A 25,314-nucleotide genomic window follows, 5' to 3' on the forward strand; every position below is an offset into this window, starting at 1 on the left:
TCCTTGGGCTGAGCAAGTTCAGCAGAGGCCACAATCAGGGCATGTGAAAGGTGAGAGTGTCTGGTTCTCTAAGGCTCACATCACGTCCATTTTCCTTTCCAAAGAGAAGAACAAAGAAAAAGGAAAAGCGATTAACAAAGCACACAATGACACCAATCTGGCAGTAGGTGATAAAGGAGAGAAGGAGGGAGCCCAGAGCTCTCCAGCTTCTAATTGATGGGCCATTAGGAAACTGCTGTGAAGTGGCTCAGGCTGAGCTATGTCAGTGGGTAGAAGGGAGAAGAGGAACCGGAGGATAAAGGAGATTTCAGGGGGCCTTATGGGATTACGGAACAACCACCATGGCATGCTTGTGAATCTCTGCAGCCTCCAGCCTTGGAGTTCTCCAAAAACCTTCTAGATCTGGAGATTAGCAGTGATCTCACAGAGCTGAGGACACCTCGGGAGGGTGAGAAACCCCAGTGGGGAAGAAGGCCCTGAGCTCCCAAGTGCCCAGGCCTGGCTGTGCAGCAGAGCTGGCCATTCCAGCTGCGGAGGTGAGGACTCCACTGCGAGCTGAGCGGGAACAGCCCCTTGCCGTGAGCGAGGCCCCAGAGGCACGGAATGCTCCCAGTGCCAGTGGCTGAGGGAGCCTCGGGGGCTGCTGCTGGACGAGCGAGAAGCGCACAAGGAGCATCTCAGGCACTGCAAGGACAGCTCATTGCTCTGCCTGCTCCCGCCGCTGCTTCCTTTGCTCCGCCGAGAGTCGTTCCCGGCAGCTCTGTTCTCTCGGGGCTGCCACGTGGTTTCGGACTCTTCCTCACTCAGCAAACACGCAGCTGCTCTCGGCATGCACCTCGCATATCTCATCCTCGCCGTCTTCCTGGCCCAGCTCCTGGGTAAGTCCTGGCTCTTCCCCAAGGCACCCTTCTTTTTCTCTTCTTTTTTTCTTCTTACCCCCAGGAAAACCTCAATAGCTTTATCAGGAACTTGTAGGGAAATACCAGTGGTTAGAAAGGAAAGGCTGAGAAAAATCGGCTCCTCTTTGTGGTTTTGCAAGTGCTTGCTCAAGAAGCTCTTTGATTTGCAAAGGAAAAGGGAAGAGAGAGAAATTTCAGACCTCTTCTCTGTATTTTCTCCCACCTTCAACGCATCTTCCTCTATCTCTCTTGTCTGATCCTTTTGCAATCACCTCAGGAGATCTCAGCTATCTCTTCAGTCAGATTATGCTCCTGTTTAATGTTATTATTAGATCCCGTTAAACCTGCCACGAGAACCACAAAGTTCTCCTTTCACTGACATTAACAGGGCATCCCATTCTGCCTCCAGGCTGACACAGCTCTGCCACGGCTTCCAGTGTTCTCTGCGCTGCCAACACAACCAGGGCTCCCTCTTTCCAAGCGCAGCGTTGTGCGTACTCGGGGATCCAGGAGCCCTCAGAATGATAGGGAAGCAGGATGAACCGTTCTGCTGTACCTCGGTGGGCTCCTCTAGCAGCTGGACGTGTGCTGATCCAGCTCACAAAGTTCAGGCGTGCCAGGGTGTTCCCGGCTCCTCTGTGAGGGAGGAGTAAGAGCAGAGACACGGCCCAGCTCTCCTTTGGGGGATGCAGAGGAAAGATCTCTGAACTCCTGCCCAAAATATTTCAAGACTCAGCTACCAGGCAGGGAGCTTTCTCAAACGGGGGTTTGTATCCATATCATTTAGCTTCCAATAGCAATTCCCGGTGGAACTGCTGAAATTGACTTTCTTCCAGGCACCACGGGGCAGGACACGGTCACCCAGGAAGATGGAGCAGTCACGGTGAAGCACGGACACCCCTTCCACACCACCTGCAAATACCAAACAAATGCTTTTACTTCCTTGCTCTGGTACCAGCTGCAGAGAGGCCGAGCCCCACAGCTGGTCTCCTATCAAGCCGGGAGTGGCCCCAAGCACAGCGGCCGTATCAGCACGCACCTCAACACCACGGGCAAATACAGTGTCCTGCAGCTGGAGGAAGTGGAGCTCTCTGACAGTGCCTTGTACCTCTGTGCTCTGCAAGACACCCTGCTGCAGGGAGCTTCCTCGGCTGTGCAACAACCCAGGGCAGGGAGGGGATGTGTCAGGGCAAGGCTGAGCTTGGGGAAGGCACCCTGATCTCAGCCCAGTGGTCACCAGAAGTTGCATCCCCATGTGTGTACAATGGTCTGGTGGTTTGGACTGCATTCATTCTTGCAGTGTCCTTGACTATTTTGGACAATTTTGACTCCTTTCTGCATTATGCAGTCTCTAAGGAAAGAAAATGATCCACTCTGCTTGCCTGGGATCTGGCACCCTCCAGCCCTACTGGTTTTGGCCCCACATGTTCTCCGCAGAGCCCAGGGCTGGTTGTGTGTTCCTGCCTTGTGTGCTCTTGGAGCAGCCCCGTTTGCATGGACACACGGGAAGCACGGATTTGTCTGTGGCTCCACCCTGCTGAGCACGGCCCTGGCTCTGTCCGTGTGTGTCCCTCATCGGGAGGGAATTTGCTGCCTCTGGCAGGGATAGCGAGCACTGCTCTGGCCCTGAACTGCACGGAGCAGCAGCTTCCCAGGCTCACAAACAGCCTGAGTGCAGCCGAGTGGGGCCGGCAGCTGCCCGCTGCAGATGGGCGCAGGCTGGATCTGCTTCCCAGGCGGTGTGGCTGCTGCGTGCGATGGGACACAGCTGTCTCTTGTGCCTGGCCGTGCCAAACGTCCTTGTGTCGCTGATTGTGCTGGTGCCGGGAGAGGCGGGGGCTGAGTTTGGCCGGGGCGGAGCTGGCGGCACTGGGGAGGAGAGGAGAGGAGCGGAGAGGAGAGGACAGGACGGGAAGGGATAGGACGGGACGGGACAAGACAGGACAGGACAACAATGTTAGGCCGGCGGAGCGGCGGCATGCGGCGGTGTCAGGGCGCGGGGCCGGCGGCGCTGGCCGCGGTGCTGCTCGGTGCGTTGCGTTGGCGGTCGGGGGGCTACCTGAGACCGCCTAGCCCAAGACTCATCTCTTATCCTCCTGCTCCTTTTCGGTTCTTATTTACCCTCTGTTTCCTCCTCTGCCGTCATACTTTCTTCTATCCGTGAATTAATTGCTTCCCAGTTTGCCTTTTTTACTACTTGTCTGTATCTCTCCCCCCCTCCCTCCCAGCTGATGTATTTTTGTAATTTCGTTCTGATTATTCCTCAAAACACCTCTCATAGATTCTTGTCCTAGGACAAACACTCTCAGAGAAATTAGCTCTCCATACTTTTTTATCAGAACATATCCCAGTTAGCTCTGGCTGATCTGTCGTCCCCATCTTCCCCTGCATGGCATTTTCTGTAAAAGAAAACTGATTGTTCTTTTCCCCGTGACAGTGGCTGTGGCCAGAGCCCAGGTACAGCAGGAGCCATCATTGGAGACCACCGAGGGCACCGGCATCAACATCACCTGCTCACATCCCAAAATCCAGACTGGCAATTGGATCCATTGGTACCGTCTGCTCCCTGGCCGAGGACCCGAACTTCTCGCACTCACTGTGAAAGAGTCCAAGCAGCTGCCGGACAGTTCGGGCCAGCTGTGGGTGTCGGCAGACCGGCGTTCGAGCGCGCTGTGGCTCGGGCGGCCCCGGCGCGGGGACGCGGCCGTGTATTACTGCGCGCTGGGGGCCACGGGCAGAGGAGCCGGGGCTGCGGCCGGGCACGAACCGCCGCGGGCGGGGCCGGCCGGGGCCAGCAGGGGGCGCTGCCGCTCCGGCCGCCGGGCCCCGCGCGGCTCCGCAGCTCCTTCCTCTGCCCCGAGCCCGCACGCACCGGCACCGCACAGCCCCGCACGGCCCCGCACACGCCTCACAGCCCGCCCGCAGCCTGCGCTCACCGCTCGCCACACACACACCGGCCTCCCCGCGCTCCCGAGCCCGCCGCCGCCTCACACCAAACTGCTGCCGCCTGCGCCTCTGGCCCTCCGGCCACTCCTGCTGCTGCTCTCAGCCGCTTTGCAAAGCAAAGAGCTGCTCCTTGAGCTGCTCCTTGAGAGCACCTGGGCTGGGAACTGACCAAGCATCTGCACTGATAGGCACACAGGGGCTAATTCACGGAGTGCTGTCACCTCATCTGGGGAGAGGGGTTTGCAGTGAGGCTTTCTGAAGTGACAAAAAAATCTCCATCTCGGTCCCTGCAGCAATGTCTCTGTTCCATACTGCCAGGTGAATAACAAGCAGCATTCTCACCTGCATGTGTAGGGCAGATGTGCTTTCCATCCCACCTGAGCCCGGAAATCACATCTATACATTTCTTGTTCTCATCCCCTCGTTTTCCCAACCAACTCTCCATGTGCATTCAGCATGTTCCTTAAATAGTAGAACATCCCAGAGGGAAAACAATTATTCGGCTGGAGCAGAGGAGCATTTCAAATCTCCTGAGGACTCTGTCACAGCCATCGTCCACCCAAAACAGATTTGTCCCTTTCCCTTCACGTTAGTAACGTCTCAGTTATCCTGAAAAGCAGATGCCAGGATCGAGCAATGCTGCAAGTGTTGGAGGGAGACATGTGAAACACTGAGCTCCACATGAGGTTTCTCGCCTGAGACTTGCTCTAGAGACCCCAATTCCTTTTGGGGACAGGAGCCTTTCAGCATCCTCAGGAGCTCCTTGGGCTGAGCAAGTTCAGCAGAGGCCACAATCAGGGCATGTGAAAGGTGAGAGTGTCTGGTTCTCTAAGGCTCACATCACGTCCATTTTCCTTCCAAAGAGAAGAACAAAGAAAAAGGAAAAGCGATTAACAAAGCACACAATGACACCAATCTGGCAGTAGGTGATAAAGGAGAGAAGGAGGGAGCTCAGAGCTCTCCAGCTTCTAATTGATGGGCCATTAGGAAAGTGCTGTCAAGTGGCTCAGGCTGAGCTTTGTCAGTGGGAAGATGGGACAAGAGGAACCGGAGGATGAAGGAGATTTCAGGGGGCCTTATGGGATTAGGGAACACAAACCAGGCAATGCTTGTGAATCTCTGCATTCTCCAGCCTTGGAGTTCTCCAAAAACCTTCTAGATCTGGAGATTAGCAGTGATCTCACAGAGCTGAGGACACCTCGGGAGGGTGAGAAACCCCAGTGAGGAAGAAGGCCCTGAGCTCCCAAGTGCCCAGGCCTGGCTGTGCAGCAGAGCTGGCCATTCCAGCTGCGGAGGTGAGGACTCCACTGCGAGCTGAGCGGGAACAGCCCCTTGCCATGAGCGAGGCCCCAGAGGCACGGAATGCTGCCAGTGCCAGTGGCTGAGGGAGCCTCGGGGGCTGCTGCTGGACGAGCGAGAAACGCACAAGGAGCATCTCAGGCACTGCAAGGACAGCTCATTGCTCTGCCTGCTCCCGCCGCTGCTTCCTTTGCTCCGCCGAGAGTCGTTCCCGGCAGCTCTGTTCTCTCGGGGCTGCCACGTGGTTTCGGACTCTTCCTCACTCAGCAAACACGCAGCTGCTCTCGGCATGCACCTCGCATACCTCATCCTCACCGTCTTCCTGGCCCAGCTCCTGGGTAAGTCCTGGCTCTTCCCCAAGGCACCCTTCTTTTTCTCTTCTTTTTTCTACTTACCCCCAGGAAAACCTCAATAGCTTTATCAGGACCTTGTAGAGAAATATCAGTGATTAGAGTGGAAAGGCTGAGAAAAATCGGTTCCCCTTTGTGGTTTTCAAATGTTTGCTCAAGAAGTTCTTTGATTTGTGAGGGAAAAGGAAAGGGAGAGAAGAGAAATCTCAGACCCCTTCTCTGTCTTTTCTCTCACCTTCAAGCCATCTCCCTCTACCTCTCTTATCTGATCCTTCTGCAGTCACCTCAGGAGATCTCAGCTATCTCGACAGTCACATCATGCTCCTGTTTTAATGTAAATTCCCAGATCTTGTCAAACCTGCCCCAGGCACCTTAAAGTTCTCCTTTCACTGACATTAACAGGGCATCCCATCCTGCCTCCAGGCTGACACAGCTCTGCCACGGCTTCCAGAGTTCTCTGCGCTGCCAACAAACCAGGGCTCCCTCTTCCCAAGCTCAGCGTTGTGTGTACCCAGGGACTGAGGAACCTCCGAGGTGACAGGCATGCAGAAGCAGAATGAATCCTTTTGCTGTATCTCGATGCGTTCCTCAGCCTGTTTGAGTACCTAAAAGTTAGGCTGTTCCCAGGTCTTCTGAGCAGCAGAAGTAGGAGCAGGAACACAGAGCAGTTCTTCTAAGGGTCCTCTCGTGCTGACAGCTCTGAAATCCTGCCCAAAATCACTCTCACCTGTCCTTCTGCACATCTGCTTTTGCAGATTGGTTTTGCACCCAATTCGTTTTTCCTATCTGGTGCCCTTCCCTGTGGAGCTGCCCACCATCACTTTCTTCCAGGCACCACGGGGCAGGACAAGGTCACCCAGGAAGATGGAGCAGTCATGGTGAAGCAGGGACACCCCTTCCACACCACCTGCAAATACCAGAGCAGTGATTTTAGGGGATTGCTCTGGTACCAGCTGCAGAGAGGCCGAGCCCCACAGCTGGTCTCCTATCAAGCCGGGAGTGGCCCCAAGCACAGCGGCCGTATCAGCACGCACCTGAACACCACGGGCAAATACAGTGTCCTGCAGCTGGAGGAAGTGGAGCTCTCTGACAGTGCCTTGTACCTCTGTGCTCTGCAAGACACCCTGCTGCAGGGAGCTTCCTCGGCTGTGCAACAACCCAGGGCAGGGAGGGGATGTGTCAGGGCAAGGCTGAGCTTGGGGAAGGCACCCTGATCTCAGCCCAGTGGTCACCAGAAGTTGCATCCCCATGTGTGTACAATGGTCTGGTGGTTTGGACTGCATTCATTCTTGCAGTTTCCTTGACTAACTATTTTGGACAATTTTGACTCCGTTCTGTATTGTGCAGTCTCTTAGGAAAGAAAATTATCCGCTCTGCTTGCCTGGGATCTTGTCCTGCCACACTCCAGCCCTGCTGCTTTTGGCCCCACATGTCCTCAGCAGAGCCCAGGGCTGGTTGTGTGTTCCTGCCTTGTGTGCTCTTGGAGCAGCCCCGTTTGCATGGACACACGGGAAGCACGGATTTGTCTGTGGCTCCACCCTGCTGAGCACGGCCCTGGCTCTGTCCGTGTGTGTCCCTCATCGGGAGGGAATTTGCTGCCTCTGGCAGGGACAGCGAGAACCGCTCTAGCCCTGAACAGCACGGAGCAGCAGCTTCCCAGGCTCACAAACAGCCTGAGTGCAGCCGAGTGGGGCCGGCAGCTGCCCGCTGCAGATGGGCGCAGGCTGGATCTGCTTCCCAAGCGGTGTGGCTGCTGCGTGCGATGGGACACAGCTGTCTCTTGTGCCTGGCCGTGCCAAACGTCCTTGTGTCGCTGATTGTGCTGGTGCCGGGAGAGGCGGGGGCTGAGTTCGGCCGGGGCGGAGCTGGCGTTGGCGGAGAGGAGGCGGCAGGGCCGCAGCAGAGCCGGGGCTGAGGGGCACAGCGAGGCTCGGCCGGCGGAGCGGCGGCATGCGGCGGTGTCGGGGCGCGGGGCCGGCGGCGCTGGCCGCGCTGCTGCTCGGTGCGCGGGGGTGCCGAAGGGGAACCGCGGTCCGGGGATGGGGTGATCCCGCAGGTCCCGGCAGGCTGCCGTCCTGCCTGGCTTCCTCACAGACCTTTTCGCGAGAGCTGTTCTCCCGTTCATCCCTCTCTCTTCTCCAACCTAAACCTCTATTCTATGCCAAAACCTGCACAAGCATTCCTTCTTTATAACTCATGAAGTCAGTCCTTAGTCCTTGTTACTTTTCTTCTTCTCTTTTTGTGCTTTCTCCCACAGCCTCCCGTTCTCCAGTGACTCTCCTAATCGCTCTATCATTCTCGCATTAATCTCTCCACAAAGGATTCTTGGACACTTCCATTGCTGCATATCTTGACGTCCTCTGGGTGCTGTTTTCCTCCTCATCTCTCTGTGTTCCTGACTGCTTTTGCGGGCTTTGGTCTGGGGATTGGCAGGCAGAGCTGGATAGAAAGTAGGAGTTGAGATTTGTTCCTTTTCTCTCCCTGGCAGTGGCTGCAGTCAGAGCCCAAGTGCAGCAGGAGCCATTCCTGGAGACCACCGAGGGCACCAGCATCACCATCAAATGCTCACACCCCAATGTCCGGACTGGCGATTTCATCCACTTCTACCGTCAGCTGCCGGGCCAAAGGCCTGAACTCCTGGCGGCCACTGCTAAAGCACCCAAGGAGGTGCGAGCCCCTGAAGGGCGCCTGTCGGTGTCGGCAGACCGGCGTTCGAGCGCGCTGTGGCTCGGGCGGCCCCGGCGCGGGGACGCGGCCGTGTATTACTGCGCGCTGGGGGCCACGGGCAGAGGAGCCGGGGCTGCGGCCGGGCACGAACCGCCGCGGGCGGGGCCGGCCGGGGCCAGCAGGGGGCGCTGCCGCTCCGGCCGCCGGGCCCCGCGCGGCTCCGCAGCTCCTTCCTCTGCCCCGAGCCCGCACGCACCGGCACCGCACAGCCCCGCACGGCCCCGCACACGCCTCACAGCCCGCCCGCAGCCTGCGCTCACACGCTCGCCACACACACACCGGCCTCCCCTCGCTCCCGAGCCCGCCGCCGCCTCACACCAAACTGCTGCCGCCTGCGCCTCTGGCCCTCCGGCCACTCCTGCTGCTGCTCTCAGCCGCCTTGCAAAACAAAGAGCTGCTCCTTGAGAGCACCTGGGCTGGGAACTGACCAAGCAGCAGCACTGACAGGCACACAGGAGCTGGTTCACGGAGTGCTGTCACCTCATCAGGGGAGAGGAGTTTGCAGTGAGGCTTTCCGAGGAGACAAAGGAATCTCCATCTCGGTCCCTGCAGAAATGTCTCTGTTCCATACTGCCAGGTGAATAACAAGCAGCATTCCCCCCTGGATGTGTAAATCAGGTGTGCTTTCAATCCCACCTGAGCCTGGATTTCACTTCTCTACGTCTTTCATTCCCATCCTCACTTTTCCCCAAACACTCATGGATGAGCATTCAGCACCTTCCTGAAACAGTAGAACATCTGGGAAGAAAACAATAAATCGGTAGGAGTAGAGGAGCATTTCAAATCATCGAAGCGCTCGTTCGCACCCAGCTTCCCCCTTAAACTAATTGGTCCCTTCCCTTCACGTTAGTAACCTGTCAAGCATCCAGAAGAACAAATGCCAGCATCTGGCAATGCTGGAAGGGTTAGAGGGAGACACTTGAAAGACTGAGCTCCACATGAGGTTTCTCTCCAGACCCTTGTTCGAGAGACCCCATTTCCTTTGGGGACAGGAGCCTTTCAGCATCCTCAGGAGCTCCTTGGGCTGAGCAAGTTCAGCAGAGGCCACAGTCCGGGCATGTGAAAGGTGAGAGTGTCTGGTTCTCTAAGGATCACATCAAGTCATTTTTCCTTTCCAAAGAGAAGAACAAAGAAAAAGGAAAAGCGATTAACAAAGCACACAATGACACCAATCTGGCAGTAGGTGATAAAGGAGAGAAGGAGGGAGCTCAGAGCTTTCCAGCTTCTAATTGATGGGCCATTAGGAAAGTGCTGTCGAGTGGCTCAGGCTGAGCTCTGTCAGTGGGAAGATGGGACAAGAGGAACCGGAGGATGAAGGAGATTTCAGGGGGCCTTATGGGATTAGGGAACACAAACCAGGCAATGCTTGTGAATCTCTGCATTCTCCAGCCTTGGAGTTCTCCAAAAACCTTCTAGATCTGGAGATTAGCAGTGATCTCACAGAGCTGAGGACACCTCGGGAGGGTGAGAAACCCCAGTGGGGAAGAAGGCCCTGAGCTCCCAAGTGCCCAGGCCTGGCTGTGCAGCAGAGCTGGCCATTCCAGCTGCGGAGGTGAGGACTCCACTGCGAGCTGAGCGGGAACAGCCCCTTGCCATGAGCGAGGCCCCAGAGGCACGGAATGCTGCCAGTGCCAGTGGCTGAGGGAGCCTCGGGGGCTGCTGCTGGACGAGCGAGAAACGCACAAGGAGCATCTCAGGCACTGCAAGGACAGCTCATTGCTCTGCCTGCTCCCGCCGCTGCTTCCTTTGCTCCGCCGAGAGTCGTTCCCGGCAGCTCTGTTCTCTCGGGGCTGCCACGTGGTTTCGGACTCTTCCTCACTCAGCAAACACGCAGCTGCTCTCGGCATGCACCTCGCATACCTCATCCTCACCGTCTTCCTGGCCCAGCTCCTGGGTAAGTCCTGGCTCTTCCCCAAGGCACCCTTCTTTTTCTCTTCTTTTTTTTTCTTACCCCCAGGAAAACCTCAATAGCTTTATCAGGACCTTGTAGGGAAATATCAGTGATTAGAGTGGAAAGGCTGAGAAAAATCGGTTCCCCTTTGTGGTTTTGCAAGTGCTACCTCAAGAAGTTCTTTGATTTGTGAGGGAAAAGTTAAGGGAGAGAAGAGAAATCTCAGACCCCTTCTCTGTCTTTTCTCTCACCTTCAAGCCATCTCCCTCTACCTCTCTTATCTGATCCTTCTGCAGTCACCTCAGGAGATCTCAGCTATCTCGACAGTCACATCATGCTCCTGTTTTAATGTAAATTCCCAGATCTTGTCAAACCCGCCCCAGGCACCTTAAAGTTCTCCTGTCACTGACATTAACAGGGCATCCCATCCTGCCTCCAGGCTGACACAGCTCTGCCACGGCTTCCAGAGTTCTCTGCGCTGCCAACAAACCAGGGCTCCCTCTTCCCAAGCTCAGCGTTGTGTGTACCCAGGGACTGAGGAACCTCCGAGGTGACAGGCATGCAGAAGCAGAATGAATCCTTTTGCTGTATCTCGATGCGTTCCTCAGCCTGTTTGAGTACCTAAAAGTTACGCTGTTCCCAGGTCTTCTGAGCAGCAGAAGTAGGAGCAGGAACACAGAGCAGTTCTTCTAAGGGTCCTCTCGTGCTGACAGCTCTGAAATCCTGCCCAAAATCACTCTCACCTGTCCTTCTGCACATCTGCTTTTGCAGATTGGTTTTGCACCCAATTCGTTTTTCCTATCTGGTGCCCTTCCCTGTGGAGCTGCTCACCATCACTTTCTTCCAGGCACCACGGGGCAGGACAAGGTCACCCAGAAAGATGGAGCAGTCACGGTGAAGCAGGGACACCCCTTCCACACCACCTGCAAATACCAGAGCAGTGATTTTAATGCCTTGCTCTGGTACCAGCTGCAGAGAGGCCGAGCCCCACAGCTGGTCTCCTATCAAGCCGGGAGTGGCCCCAAGCACAGCGGCCGTATCAGCACGCACCTCAACACCACGGGCAAATACAGTGTCCTGCAGCTGGAGGAAGTGGAGCTCTCTGACAGTGCCTTGTACCTCTGTGCTCTGCAAGACACCCTGCTGCAGGGAGCTTCCTCGGCTGTGCAACAACCCAGGGCAGGGAGGGGATGTGTCAGGGCAAGGCTGAGCTTGGGGAAGGCACCCTGATCTCAGCCCAGTGGTCACCAGAAGTTGCATCCCCATGTGTGTACAATGGTCTGGTGGTTTGGACTGCATTCATTCTTGCAGTTTCCTTGACTAACTATTTTGGACAATTTTGACTCCTTTCTGCATTGTGCAGTCTCTTAGGAAAGAAAATTAACCGCTCTGCTTGCCTGGGATCTTGTCCTGCCACACTCCAGCCCTGCTGCTTTTGGCCCCACATGTCCTCAGCAGAGCCCAGGGCTGGTTGTGTGTTCCTGCCTTGTGTGCTCTTGGAGCAGCCCCGTTTGCATGGACACACGGGAAGCACGGATTTGTCTGTGGCTCCACCCTGCTGAGCACAGCCCTGGCTCTGTCCGTGTGTGTCCCTCATCGGGAGGGAATTTGCTGCCTCTGGCAGGGACAGCGAGAACCGCTCTGGCCCTGAACAGCACGGAGCAGCAGCTTCCCAGGCTCACAAACAGCCTGAGTGCAGCCGAGTGGGGCCGGCAGCTGCCCGCTGCAGATGGGCGCAGGCTGGATCTGCTTCCCAAGCGGTGTGGCTGCTGCGTGCGATGGGACACAGCTGTCTCTTGTGCCTGGCCGTGCCAAACGTCCTTGTGTCGCTGATTGTGCTGGTGCCGGGAGAGGCGGGGGCTGAGTTCGGCCGGGGCGGAGCTGGCGTTGGCGGAGAGGAGGCGGCAGGGCCGCAGCAGAGCCGGGGCTGAGGGGCACAGCGAGGCTCGGCCGGCGGAGCGGCGGCATGCGGCGGTGTCGGGGCGCGGGGCCGGCGGCGCTGGCCGCGCTGCTGCTCGGTGCGCGGGGGTGCCGAAGGGGAACCGCGGTCCGGGGATGGGGTGATCCCGCAGGTCCCGGCAGGCTGCCGTCCTGCCTGGCTTCTTCACAGACCTTTTCGCGAGAGCTGTTCTCCCGTTCATCCCTCCCTCTTCTCCAACCTAAACCTCTATTCTATGCCAAAACCTGCACAAGCATTCCTTATTTATAATGAATTCATTTATCGTTAAGTCAGTCCTTAGTCTTTATTACTTTTCTTCTTCTCTTTTTGTGCTTTCTCCCACAGCCTCCCGTTCTCCAGTGACTCTCCTAATCGCTCCTTCATTCTCGCATTAATCTCTCCACAAAGGATTCCTGGACACTTCCATTGCTGCATATCTTGACGTCCTCTGGGAACTGTTTTCCTCCACATCTCTCTGTGTTCCTGACTGCTTTTGCGGGCTTTGGTCTGGGGATTGGCAGGCAGAGCTGGATAGAAAGTAGGAGTTGAGATTTGTTCCTTTTCTCTCCCTGGCAGTGGCTGCAGTCAGAGCCCAAGTACAGCAAGACCCATTCCTGGAGACCACCGAAGGCACCAGCATCACCATCAAATGCTCACATCCCAATATCCGGACTTCCGATTACATCCACTTCTACCGTCAGCTGCCGGGCCAAAGGCCTGAACTCCTGGCAGTCACCGCTAAAGGCTCCAAGGAGGTGCGAGCCCCTGAAGGGCGCCTGTCGGTGTCGGCAGACCGGCGTTCGAGCGCGCTGTGGCTCGGGCGGCCCCGGCGCGGGGACGCGGCCGTGTATTACTGCGCGCTGGGGGCCACGGGCAGAGGAGCCGGGGCTGCGGCCGGGCACGAACCGCCGCGGGCGGGGCCGGCCGGGGCCAGCAGGGGGCGCTGCCGCTCCGGCCGCCGGGGCCGCCTCGCCCCGCTCGGCCCGGGATCCCGGGGCGCTGCCGGCACCGGCAATGGGACCGGCACCGACACCTGCACTGACACCGGCACCGGCACTGACTCCACCATCGACACCGGCACCGAGCCACCGACCAGCTTGGAGTCACCGACCTTCCTCTGCCCCTCTTCTCAGCACTGGTTTAATCAGCTTTTGCCCCAGCTGCCTGATCTCCCCAGCACGAATCCCCTCCATTCCCAAAGACATGTGAGCATCTAAGTGCCTTAGCAAATCTTTACTATTCTCCGTCTGGATTACAGGAGATCCATGCCGGTTACCTTCCCTGTCTCCCAGATCAGCAGGCCAGTTGTCCTGATGATCATCAATCCTACTCTTGAAGACTGAGGCAAAGAAGCTGTTAAGCACCTCAGCCGTACCCTCGGCTTTGCTGAATGTATTCCCCACGGTGTCCAATGAAGAATGGTGATTATCCTCGGTCCTCGTTAATGTATTTGTAAAAACACTCTTTATTATCCCATTCAGAATTGGCCAGATTAAGTTCTAACTGAGCTTTGTCCTCTCTACTTTTCTTTCTGCATGACCTAATGACATCCTCCAACTCTTCCCGAGCTGCCTGCCCTTTTTCCAAATGTGAGACACCCTCTTTTTATTCCCCGAATTCCTGGGAATGCTCCCTTCTCAGCCAGGCAGCTCTTCTCCTCCACCTCCTCATCTTTTATCACATAGGGCCAGGCTGCTCCTGTGCCTTCGAGATTTTTTTTCTTAAAGTATATCCAGTCTTCTGGGAACCCTTTCTTTTAAAGGACTGCTTCCCAAGGGACGTTACAAATCTTTGTCCAACAGGCCACTGGCCCTGAACAGGACAAATTCTGCCCCCTGGAAGTCCAGGGTAGCGGTTTTGTGGATTTCCCTTCCTTTACATACCATTGAAAACTCTGCCATTTCATAGCTGCTGTGCCCAAAACGGCCTCCAGCCACCACATCTCCCACCAGCACTGCTCTGGTTGTACACAGCAGGTCTTCTGGGGCCCCACCCTTGGTAGGCTCCCTTTATCTTCGACAGCTTGGAGAGCATCTGCAGGGGGGGAATGATTGCAGAGAGACCAGGCCTGAATGCAGCAGGGAGATTTAATGAGTCACAAAGACACAAGGAAACTCACTGCAAGTGCACAACAGCAGTGCTGGCAGCCCGGGGCCATCTGAGAGTCCCTCCTCCCTGGCAGTGGAGAGGTTCCCACACGGTGCCAGTCTACCTGCCCCAGATAGGGAGACGAGACTGATGGTCCCCACCAGGCTGCACTTGGTGGCACCTTACTGCCAAGGGGAGACAAAGCAAACAAAGAAAAGGGAAAGGCAAAGCCTTCCAGCTGTCCTGCTACCAACACTGAAAAATGTCCATCCTTTGCCCTGCACCATGTTCTGAGTAATCTGAGCTGTCTCCATGGGGCTTCCATAGCACCTTCTTCAGGGGAGGGACCTTCTGCCACTGTAGCACCTGGAAATGCCAGACAGGTCACAGCCCCCAGAGCTGATGGGCACTCGGTCACAGCTGAGGATGCTGCCAGCAGCAGCCGAGGTGGAGGATCCCACGGCGGTGTTCTGGGGGAAGGAGCTGAGGATGGGGCCAGGCAGGGTCACCACCACGAGGGAGGGCTCAATGACGAGGGTGGAGTCCTGGCACTGCCTGACACAGGGCTCATTGCAGCTGTTGGCCAGCGAGGTGGGGCCACAGGGCCGGCATGGCCAGCACGGGGTGTAGCAGGACATGTCTCAAAGTCAAAAGTGCACCTGGGACAGGAAGAAGACGAGAAATAGATCACAAGGGTGAATGAGAGCAGCCAAGGCCACTCCTGAGTTGGGAGCTGGAGCCTTGGCAAGGAGCTTTCTTTCTTGCCCTGCAAATAGCAGCCTGGCCCAGGGAGTCTCCCTCCTAATTTCTTAAGCAAGAGCCCCTGCAGCCACATTTCAGCTTTTCTCTGTTACACAATGTCCCCCAAATATCTCTGCCATGAGAGTGGACTGAGCACGGAAGAAAACAACCTCCACAGAGATATTTGTCTACCGGATCATTTTGTAAGAGAAAGGGAAGGAGCTTCAGACTCCCCTGGTTTCCAGACTCAGAAGGAGCCTGGGTGCAGTTGAACAAAGATGTAGCAGCCTGTAGGAGATTTGTCCAGGGAAGAGGCACTGAAATGCACTCCCTGCTTCCTGAGCCCTCCTTTTCCAGCTGCTCTAAACATCGCGCTGTTCTACGGCCGATTGCCAGCCCCAACAAGGTTGGTTTCACCCATGTTTGAATTTTTAGATTGATTCTCTTTGAAATGTTGGGAGTGCCTCAGCATGGCTGGGAGTGCTCACACACATGCAAGCACACGGAAACATGGACATACACACAGACACACAGGCAGGTCTCTCCAGGCCAGGGCAGAACTGCTCTCCTCTGTGCTGCATCAGTTTGCTTTCGTAGACATGGAGAAAGGCTGAGGCTTTATGCCCAGCTCCTGTATCCATGTCAGTGGGTTTCTTTGCAGTGCCCTGAAGGACAATTCGGGAGTCCCCTACATGACAGCAAAGGGGAGATGTGAGTGAACTGATGATGGGAGCGAAGGAAATCCAAGGCCTGTCAATCCTCAGCTCCATGACACCAGTCCGATCCACTCTTTCCCCCACCCAGGCCCCGCCGCTTCCGACGCGCAGATACCCGAGCACCGCCCCACTCCCAGTTCGATCGCCTCCCCTCCGTTGCCTGCCAGGAGTGGGCGAGAGCCCGAGCAGCGCCGGCGCAGGGCTGTGCCCCGGGGCGGAGCTGGCGTTGGCGGAGAGGAGGCGGCAGGGCCGCAGCAGAGCCGGGGCTGAGGGGCACAGCGAGGCTCGGCCGGCGGAGCGGCGGCATGCGGCGGTGTCGGAGCGCGGGGCTGGCGGCGCTGGCCGTGCTGCTGCTCGGTGAGCTGCGTTGGCAGCTAGGGGCATCCGGGTCAGCGGGATATGTGAGACCGGCCTCAGCTCAAGATTAATTTTTTACCCTCCTGTTCCTTTTCAGTTCTTTTTTACCCTCTGTCCCCTCCTCTGCCCTCACATTTTTCTCCCTTCATGATGTCATTGCTACAAAGTTTGCCTTTTTAACTCCATGTCTTCATCCATCAATTCATCTATCCATCCATCCATCCATCCATCCATCCATCCCTCTCAGCGAGTCTGTTTTTGACATTTCCTTCTGATTTATCTTCAGACCTCCCTCATAGATTCTCAGAGAAATAGTGTCTCTCGACTCAATTCTCCCAAACATATCTAATTTCGCTCTGATCATTCGTCCTCTCCCATCTCCCCCTTGCATGGCATTTTCTGTAAAAGAAAACTGATTGTTTTTTTCTCCGTGGCAGAGGCTGTGGTCAGAGCCCAGGTACAGCAGGAGCCGTCACTGGAGACCACCGAGGGAATCGGCATCAACATCAGCTGTTCACATTCTAAAATCCAGACCAACGAGTGGATCCAGTGGTACCGTCATCTCCCGGGTCGAGCACCCGAATTCCTCGCCTTCACTGCTAGAGGCACCAAGGAGGTGCCGGCCATTGCAGGCCAGCTGCGGGTGTCGGCAGACCGGCGTTCGAGCGCGCTGTGGCTCGGGCGGCCCCGGCGCGGGGACGCGGCCGTGTATTACTGCGCGCTGGGGGCCACGGGCAGAGGAGCCGGGGCTGCGGCCGGGCACGAACCGCCGCGGGCGGGGCCGGCCGGGGCCAGCAGGGGGCGCTGCCGCTCCGGCCGCCGGGCCCCGCGCGGCTCCGCAGCTCCTTCCTCTGCCCCGAGCCCGCACGCACCGGCACCGCACAGCCCCGCACGGCCCCGCACACGCCTCACAGCCCGCCCGCAGCCTGCGCTCACACGCTCGCCACACACACACCGGCCTCCCCGCGCTCCCGAGCCCGCCGCCGCCTCACACCAAACTGCTGCCGCCTGCGCCTCTGGCCCTCCGGCCACGCCTGCTGCTGCTCTCAGCCGCTTTGCAAAGCAAAGAGATGCTCCTTGAGCTGCTCCTTGAGAGCACCTGGGCTGGGAACTGACCAAGCAGCAGCACTGACAGGCACACAGGAGCTCGTTCATGCAGTGCTGTCACCAAACCAGGTCATGGCATGAGAGCGGTTTTCTGTGAGGCTTTCTGAAGTGACAAAAAAATCTTCATCTCTGTCCCTGCGGAAATGTCTCTGTTCCATACTGCCAGGTGAATAACAAGCAGCATTCTCACCTGCATGTGTAGGGCAGATGTGCTTTCCATCCCACCTGAGCCCGGAAATCACATCTATACATCTCTTGTTCTCATCCCCTCGTTTCCCCAACCAACTCTCCATGTGCATTCAGCATGTTCCTTAAATAGTAGAACATCCCAGAGGGAAAACAATTATTCGGCTGGAGCAGAGGAGCATTTCAAATCTCCTGAGGACTCTGTCACAGCCATCGTCCACCCAAAACAGATTTGTCCCTTTCCATTCACGTTAGTAACATCTCAGGTATCCTGAAAAGCAGATGCCAGGATCTAGCAATGCTGCAAGTGTTGGAGGGAGACATGTGAAACACTGAGCTCCACATGAGGTTTCTCGCTTGAGACTTGCTCTAGAGACCCCAATTCCTTTTAGGGACAGGAGTCTTTCAACATCCTCAGGAGCTCCTTGGGCTGAGCAAGTTCAGCAGAGGCCACAATCAGGGCATGTGAAAGGTGAAAGTGTCTGGTTCTCTAAGGCTCACATCACGTCCATTTTCCTTTCCAAAGAGAAGAACAAAGAAAAAGGAAAAGCGATTAAGAAAGCACACAATGACACCAATCTGGCAGTAGGTGATAAAGGAGAGAAGGAGGGAGCTCAGAGCTCTCCAGCTTCTAATTGATGGGCCATTAGGAAAGTGCTGTCAAGTGGCTCAGGCTGAGCTTTGTCAGTGACAAGAAATGAAAAGAGAAACGTGAGGATAATGGAGGTTTGAGGAGGTCTTATGAGATTAGGGAACAACCACCATGGCATGCTTGTGAGGCTCTGCAGCCTCCAGCCTTGGAGTTCCCCAAAAACCTTCTAGATCTGGAGATTAGCAGTGATCTCACAGAGCTGAGGACACCTCGGGAGGGTGAGAAACCCCAGTGGGGAAGAAGCCCCTGAGCTCCCAAGTGCCCAGGCCTGGCTGTGCAGCAGAGCTGGCCATTCCAGCTGCGGAGGTGAGGACTCCACTGCGAGCTGAGCGGGAACAGCCCCTTGCCATGAGCGAGGCCCCAGAGGCACGGAATGCTGCCAGTGCCAGTGGCTGAGGGAGCCTCGGGGGCTGCTGCTGGACGAGCGAGAAACGCACAAGGAGCATCTCAGGCACTGCAAGGACAGCTCATTGCTCTGCCTGCTCCCGCCGCTGCTCCCTTTGCTCCGCCGAGAGTCGTTCCCGGCAGCTCTGTTCTCTCGGGGCTGCCACGTGGTTTCGGACTCTTCCTCACTCAGCAAACACGCAGCTGCTCTCGGCATGCACCTCGCATACCTCATCCTCACTGTCTTCCTGGCCCAGCTCCTGGGTAAGTCCTGGCTCTTCCCCAAGGCACCCTTCTTTTTCTCTTCTTTTTTTTTTTTTTTTTTTTTTTTTTTTTTTTTTTTTTTTTTTTTTTTTTCCTTACCCCCAGGATAACCTCAATAGCTTTATCAAAACTTGTACGGAAATATCAGTGATTAGAGTGGAAAGGCTGAGAAAAATCAGTTCCACTTTGTGGTTTTGCAAGTGTATGCTCAAGAAGTCCTTTGATTTGTAAGGGAAAGGGGAAGGGAGAGAAGAGAAATCTCGGACTATTTGTCTGTCTTTTCTCTCACCTTCAATCCATCTCCCTCTGCCTCTCTCTCCTCTGATGCTCCTGCAGTCACCTCAGGAGATCTCAGCTGTCTCTGCAATCCCACATTCTTCCTATTTTTGTGTAAATTTCCAGATCCTGTCAAACCCGCCCCAGGCACCACTATGCTTTTAATTTCATTTTATTAATAGGGCTTCCCATCCTGCCTCCAGGCTGACACAGCTCTGCCAGGGCTGCCAGCACAAGCAGGGCTCCCTCTTTCCAAGCTCAGCGTTGTGTGTACTCAGGGATCGATAAACCCTCAGAGGTGACAGGGATGGGGACGCAGGATGAATCCTTTTGCTGTACCTCGATGGGTTCCTCAGCCTGCTTGAGCACACCAAATTTAGGCTGTTGCCATGTCGTCTGAGCAGCAGAAGTAGGAGCAGGGACACAGCCCGTCTCTTCTCAGGGTCCTGCTGTACTGAGAGCTCTGAAATCCTGCCCAAAATCACTCTCACCTGTCCGTCACCACATCACAGGACTGCACTGTACGGAAGAGAGATTTCTCCACCAGGGTTTTGCACCCAATTTGTTTTTCTCTCGGGGCTGCCACGTGGTTTTGGACTCTTCCTCACTCAGCAAACACGCAGCTGCTCTCGGCATGCACCTCGCATATCTCATCCTCACCGTCTTCCTGGCCCAGCTCCTGGGTAAGTCCTGGCTCTTCCCCAAGGCACCCTTCTTTTTCTCTTCTTTTTTTTTTTTTTTTTCTTACCCCCGGAAAACCTCAATAGCTTTATCAGGAACTTGTAGGGAAATATCAGTGATTAGAGTGGAAAGGCTGAGAAAAATCGGTTCCCCTTTGTGGTTTTGCAAGTGCTACCTCAAGAAGTTCTTTGATTTGTCAGGAAAAAGGAAAGGGAGAGAAATCTCAGACCCCTTCTCTGTCTTTTCTCTCACCTTCAAGCCATCTCCCTCTACCTCTCTTATCTGATCCTTCTGCAGTCACCTCAGGAGATCTCAGCTATCTCGACAGTCACATCATGCTCCTGTTTTAATGTAAATTCCCAGATCTTGTCAAACCTGCCCCAGGCACCTAAAAGTTCTCCTGTCACTGACATTGACAGGGCATCCCATCCTGCCTCCAGGCTGACACAGCTCTGCCACGGCTTCCAGAGTTCTCTGCGCTGCCAACAAACCAGGGCTCCCTCTTCCCAAGCTCAGCGTTGTGTGTACCCAGGGACTGAGGAACCTCCGAGGTGACAGGCATGCAGAAGCAGAATGAATCCTTTTGCTGTATCTCGATGCGTTCCTCAGCCTGTTTGAGTACCTAAAAGTTAGGCTGTTCCCAGGTCTTCTGAGCAGCAGAAGTAGGAGCAGGAACACAGAGCAGTTCTTCTAAGGGTCCTCTCGTGCTGACAGCTCTGAAATCCTGCCCAAAATCACTCTCACCTGTCCTTCTGCACATCTGCTTTTGCAGATTGGTTTTGCACCCAATTCGTTTTTCCTATCTGGTGCCCTTCCCTGTGGAGCTGCTCACCATCACTTTCTTCCAGGCACCACGGGGCAGGACACGGTCACCCAGGAAGATGGAGCAGTCACGGTGAAGCAGGGACACCCCTTCCACACCACCTGCAAATACCAGAGCAGTGATTTTAGGGGATTGCTCTGGTACCAGCTGCAGAGAGGCCGAGCCCCACAGCTGGTCTCCTATCAAGCCGGGAGTGGCCCCAAGCACAGCGGCCGTATCAGCACGCACCTCAACACCACGGGCAAATACAGTGTCCTGCAGCTGGAGGAAGTGGAGCTCTCTGACAGTGCCTTGTACCTCTGTGCTCTGCAAGACACCCTGCTGCAGGGAGCTTCCTCGGCTGTGCAACAACCCGGGGCAGGGAGGGGATGTGTCAGGGCAAGGCTGAGCTTGGGGAAGGCACCCTGATCTCACCCCAGTGGTCACCAGAAGTTGCATCCCCATGTGTGTACAATGGTCTGGTGGTTTGGACTGCATTCATTCTTGCAGTTTCCTTGACTAACTATTTTGTACAATTTTGACTCCTTTCTGCATTGTGCAGTCTCTTAGGAAAGAAAATTATCCGCTCTGCTTGCCTGGGATCTTGTCCTGGCACACTCCAGCCCTGCTGCTTTTGGCCCCACATGTCCTCAGCAGAGCCCAGGGCTGGTTGTGTGTTCCTGCCTTGTGTGCTCTTGGAGCAGCCCCGTTTGCATGGACACACGGGAAGCACGGATTTGTCTGTGGCTCCACCCTGCTGAGCACGGCCCTGGCCCTGTCCGTGTGTGTCCCTCATCGGGAGGGAATTTGCTGCCTCTGCCAGGGACAGCGAGCACTGCTCTGGCCCTGAACAGCACGGAGCAGCAGCTTCCCAGGCTCACAAACAGCCTGAGTGCAGCCGAGTGGGGCCGGCAGCTGCCCGCTGCAGATGGGCGCAGGCTGGATCTGCTTCCCAAGCGGTGTGGCTGCTGCGTGCGATGGGACACAGCTGTCTCTTGTGCCTGGCCGTGCCAAACGTCCTTGTGTCGCTGACTGTGCTGGTGCCGGGAGAGGCGGGGGCTGAGTTCGGCCGGGGCGGAGCTGGCGTTGGCGGAGAGGAGGCGGCAGGGCCGCAGCAGAGCCGGGGCTGAGGGGCACAGCGAGGCTCGGCCGGCGGAGCGGCGGCATGCGGCGGTGTCGGGGCGCGGGGCCGGCGGCGCTGGCCGCGCTGCTGCTCGGTGCGCGGGGGTGCCGAAGGGGAACCGCGGTCCGGGGATGGGGTGATCCCGCAGGTCCCGGCAGGCTGCCGTCCTGCCTGGCTTCTTCACAGACCTCTTCGGGAGAGCTGTTCTCCCGTTCATCCCTCCCTCTTCTCCAACCTAAATCTCTATTCTATGCCAAAACCTGCACAAGCATTCCTTATTTATAATGAATTAATTTATCATTAAGTCAGTCCTTAGTCCTTGTTACTTTTCTTCTTCTCTTTTTGTGCTTTCTCCCACAGCCTCCCGTTCTCCAGTGACTCTCCTAATCGCTCTATCATTCTCGCATTAATCTCTCCACAAAGGATTCCTGGACACTTCCATTGCTGCATATCTTGACATCTTATGGGAACTGTTTTCCTCCTCATCTCTCTGTGTTCCTGACTGCTTTTGGGGGCTTTGGTCTGGGGATTGGCAGGCAGAGCTGGATAGAAAGTAGGAGTTGAGATTTGTTCCTTTTCTCTCCTTGGCAGTGGCTGCAGTCAGAGCCCAAGTGCAGCAGGAGCCATTCCTGGAGACCACCGAAGGCACCAGCATCACCATGAAATGCTCACACCCCAATATCCGGACTGGCGATTTTATCTACTTCTTGCGTCACCGGCCAGGCCAAACGCCCGAACTCCTGGCGGTCACTGCTAAAGGCTCCAAGGAGGTGCGAGTCCCTGAAGGGCGCCTGTCGGTGTCGGCAGACCGGCGTTCGAGCGCGCTGTGGCTCGGGCGGCCCCGGCGCGGGGACGCGGCCGTGTATTACTGCGCGCTGGGGGCCACGGGCAGAGGAGCCGGGGCTGCGGCCGGGCACGAACCGCCGCGGGCGGGGCCGGCCGGGGCCAGCAGGGGGCGCTGCCGCTCCGGCCGCCGGGCCCCGCGCGGCTCCGCAGCTCCTTCCTCTGCCCCGAGCCCGCACGCACCGGCACCGCACAGCCCCGCACGGCCCCGCACACGCCTCACAGCCCGCCCGCAGCCTGCGCTCACACGCTCGCCACACACACACCGGCCTCCCCGCGCTCCCGAGCCCGCCGCCGCCTCACACCAAACTGCTGCCGCCTGCGCCTCTGGCCCTCCGGCCACTCCTGCTGCTGCTCTCAGCCGCTTTGCAAAGCAAAGAGATGCTCCTTGAGCTGCTCCAGCTCACCTGGGCTGGGAACTGACCAAGCAGCAGCACTGACAGGCACACAGGAGCTCGTTCATGCAGTGCTGTCACCAAACCAGGTCATGGCATGAGAGCGGTTTTCTGTGAGGCTTTCTGAAGTGACAAAAAAATCTTCATCTCTGTCCCTGCGGAAATGTCTCTGTTCCATACTGCCAGGTGAATAACAAGCAGCATTCTCACCTGCATGTGTAGGGCAGATGTGCTTTCCATCCCACCTGAGCCCGGAAATCACATCTATACATCTCTTGTTCTCATCCCCTCGTTTCCCCAACCAACTCTCCATGTGCATTCAGCATGTTCCTTAAATAGTAGAACATCCCAGAGGGAAAACAATTATTCGGCTGGAGCAGAGGAGCATATCAAATCTCCTGAGGACTCTGTCACAGCCATCGTCCACCCAAAACAGATTTGTCCCTTTCCCTTCACGTTAGTAACGTCTCAGTTATCCTGAAAAGCAGATGCCAGGATCGAGCAATGCTGCAAGTGTTGGAGGGAGAAATGTGAAACACTGAGCTCCACATGAGGTTTCTCGCCTGAGACTTGCTCTAGAGACCCCAATTCCTTTTGGGGACAGGAGCCTTTCAGCATCTTCAGGAGCTCCTTGGGCTGAGCAAGTTCAGCAGAGGCCACAGTCAGGGCATGTGAAAGGTGAGAGTGTCTGGTTCTCTAAGGATCACATCACGTCCATTTTCATTTCCAAAGAGAAGAACAAAGAAAAAGGAAAAGCGATTAAGAAAGCACACAATGACACCAATCTGGCAGTAGGTGATAAAGGAGAGAAGGAGGGAGCTCAGAGCTCTCCAGCTTCTAATTGATGGGCCATTAGGAAAGTGCTGTCAAGTGGCTCAGGCTGAGCTTTGTCAGTGACAAGAAATGAAAAGAGAAACGTGAGGATAATGGAGGTTTGAGGAGGTCTTATGAGATTAGGGAACAACCACCATGGCATGCTTGTGAGGCTCTGCAGCCTCCAGCCTTGGAGTTCCCCAAAAACCTTCTAGATCTGGAGATTAGCAGTGATCTCACAGAGCTGAGGACACCTCGGGAGGGTGAGAAACCCCAGTGGGGAAGAAGCCCCTGAGCTCCCAAGTGCCCAGGCCTGGCTGTGCAGCAGAGCTGGCCATTCCAGCTGCGGAGGTGAGGACTCCACTGCGAGCTGAGCGGGAACAGTCCCTTGCCGTGAGCGAGGCCCCAGAGGCACGGAATGCTCCCAGTGCCAGTGGCTGAGGGAGCCTCGGGGGCTGCTGCTGGACGAGCGAGAAACGCACAAGGAGCATCTCAGGCACTGCAAGGACAGCTCATTGCTCTGCCTGCTCCCGCCGCTGCTTCCTTTGCTCCGCCGAGAGTCGTTCCCGGCAGCTCTGTTCTCTCGGGGCTGCCACGTGGTTTCGGACTCTTCCTCACTCAGCAAACACGCAGCTGCTCTCGGCATGCACCTCGCATACCTCATCCTAACTGTCTTCCTGGCCCAGCTCCTGGGTAAGTCCTGGCTCTTCCCCAAGGCACCCTTCTTTTTCTCTTCTTTTTTCTTCTTACCCCCAGGAAAACCTCAATTGATTTATCAGGACCTTGTAGGGAAATATCAGTGATTAGAGTGGAAAGGCTGAGAAAAATCGGTTCCCCTTTGTGGTTTTGCAAGTGCTTGCTCAAGAAGTTCTTTGATTTGTGAGGGAAAAGTTAAGGGAGAGAAGAGAAATCTCAGACCCCTTCTCTGTCTTTTCTCTCACCTTCAAGCCATCTCCCTCTACCTCTCTTATCTGATCCTTCTGCAGTCACCTCAGGAGATCTCAGCTATCTCGACAGTCACATCATGCTCCTGTTTTAATGTAAATTCCCAGATCTTGTCAAACCTGCCCCAGGCACCTTAAAGTTCTCCTTTCACTGACATTAACAGGGCATCCCATCCTGCCTCCAGGCTGACACAGCTCTGCCACGGCTTCCAGAGTTCTCTGCGCTGCCAACAAACCAGGGCTCCCTCTTCCCAAGCTCAGCGTTGTGTGTACCCAGGGACTGAGGAACCTCCGAGGTGACAGGCATGCAGAAGCAGAATGAATCCTTTTGCTGTATCTCGATGCGTTCCTCAGCCTGTTTGAGTACCTAAAAGTTAGGCTGTTCCCAGGTCTTCTGAGCAGCAGAAGTAGTGGCAGGAACACAGAGCAGTTCTTCTAAGGGTCCTCTCGTGCTGAGAGCTCTGAAATCCTGCCCAAAATCACTCTCACCTGTCCTTCTGCACATCTGCTTTTGCAGATTGGTTTTGCACCCAATTCGTTTTTCCTATCTGGTGCCCTTCCCTGTGGAGCTGCCCACCATCACTTTCTTCCAGGCACCACGGGGCAGGACACGGTCACCCAGGAAGATGGAGCAGTCACGGTGAAGCAGGGACACCCCTTCCACACCACCTGCAAATACCAGAGCAGTGATTTTAGGGGATTGCTCTGGTACCAGCTGCAGAGAGGCCGAGCCCCACAGCTGGTCTCCTATCAAGCCGGGAGTGGCCCCAAGCACAGCGGCCGTATCAGCACGCACCTGAACACCACGGGCAAATACAGTGTCCTGCAGCTGGAGGAAGTGGAGCTCTCTGACAGTGCCTTGTACCTCTGTGCTCTGCAAGACACCCTGCT

General features: G+C 56.1%; 2 protein-coding genes and 2 gene segments (V, D, J or C); 3 read left to right on the plus strand and 1 right to left on the minus strand.

Annotated features, from left to right (window-relative positions):
- Positions 1 to 829: 829 nt before the first annotated feature.
- On the plus strand, positions 830 to 2,821 carry LOC137487064 (T cell receptor alpha variable 1-2-like). The segment is given in 3 exon segments: positions 830 to 878; positions 1,736 to 2,052; positions 2,636 to 2,821. Coding segments are annotated over 3 exon segments (552 nt in total).
- Positions 2,822 to 9,936: 7,115 nt separating this feature from the next.
- Positions 9,937 to 11,496, plus strand: LOC137487065 (T cell receptor alpha variable 1-2-like). The segment is given in 3 exon segments: positions 9,937 to 10,115; positions 10,960 to 11,276; positions 11,476 to 11,496. Coding segments are annotated over 3 exon segments (387 nt in total).
- A 582-nt stretch (positions 11,497 to 12,078) lies between these two features.
- LOC137487066 (uncharacterized) lies at positions 12,079 to 13,268 on the plus strand. The gene is made up of 2 exons (XM_068212711.1): positions 12,079 to 12,130; positions 12,628 to 13,268. The coding sequence occupies exons 1-2, from the start codon at positions 12,079 to 12,081 to the stop codon at positions 13,266 to 13,268; spliced, it is 693 nt and encodes a 230-aa protein (XP_068068812.1).
- A 1,206-nt stretch (positions 13,269 to 14,474) lies between these two features.
- Positions 14,475 to 14,777, minus strand: LOC137486842 (feather keratin Cos1-1/Cos1-3/Cos2-1-like). Its single transcript, XM_068212366.1, has one exon. It carries the CDS (start codon positions 14,775 to 14,777, stop codon positions 14,475 to 14,477), a length of 303 nt encoding a protein of 100 aa, XP_068068467.1.
- Between the last annotated feature and the right edge of the window lie 10,537 nt (positions 14,778 to 25,314).

This window comes from Anomalospiza imberbis, chromosome 22, assembly GCF_031753505.1.
Source record: "Anomalospiza imberbis isolate Cuckoo-Finch-1a 21T00152 chromosome 22, ASM3175350v1, whole genome shotgun sequence".
Taxonomy (NCBI): Eukaryota; Metazoa; Chordata; class Aves; order Passeriformes; family Viduidae; genus Anomalospiza; species Anomalospiza imberbis.

Excerpts from the sequence above, each read along its gene's own strand:
- LOC137487066 (XM_068212711.1), top strand. The coding sequence starts at position 12,079 with ATGCGGCGGTGTCGGGGCGCGGGGCCGGCGGCGCTGGCCGCGCTGCTG. Across the intron at positions 12,131-12,627 it reads GCTGGCCGCGCTGCTGCTCG|TGGCTGCAGTCAGAGCCCAA; the intron begins GTGCGCGGGGGT and ends TCTCCCTGGCAG.
- LOC137486842 (XM_068212366.1), bottom strand. The coding sequence starts at position 14,777 with ATGTCCTGCTACACCCCGTGCTGGCCATGCCGGCCCTGTGGCCCCACC.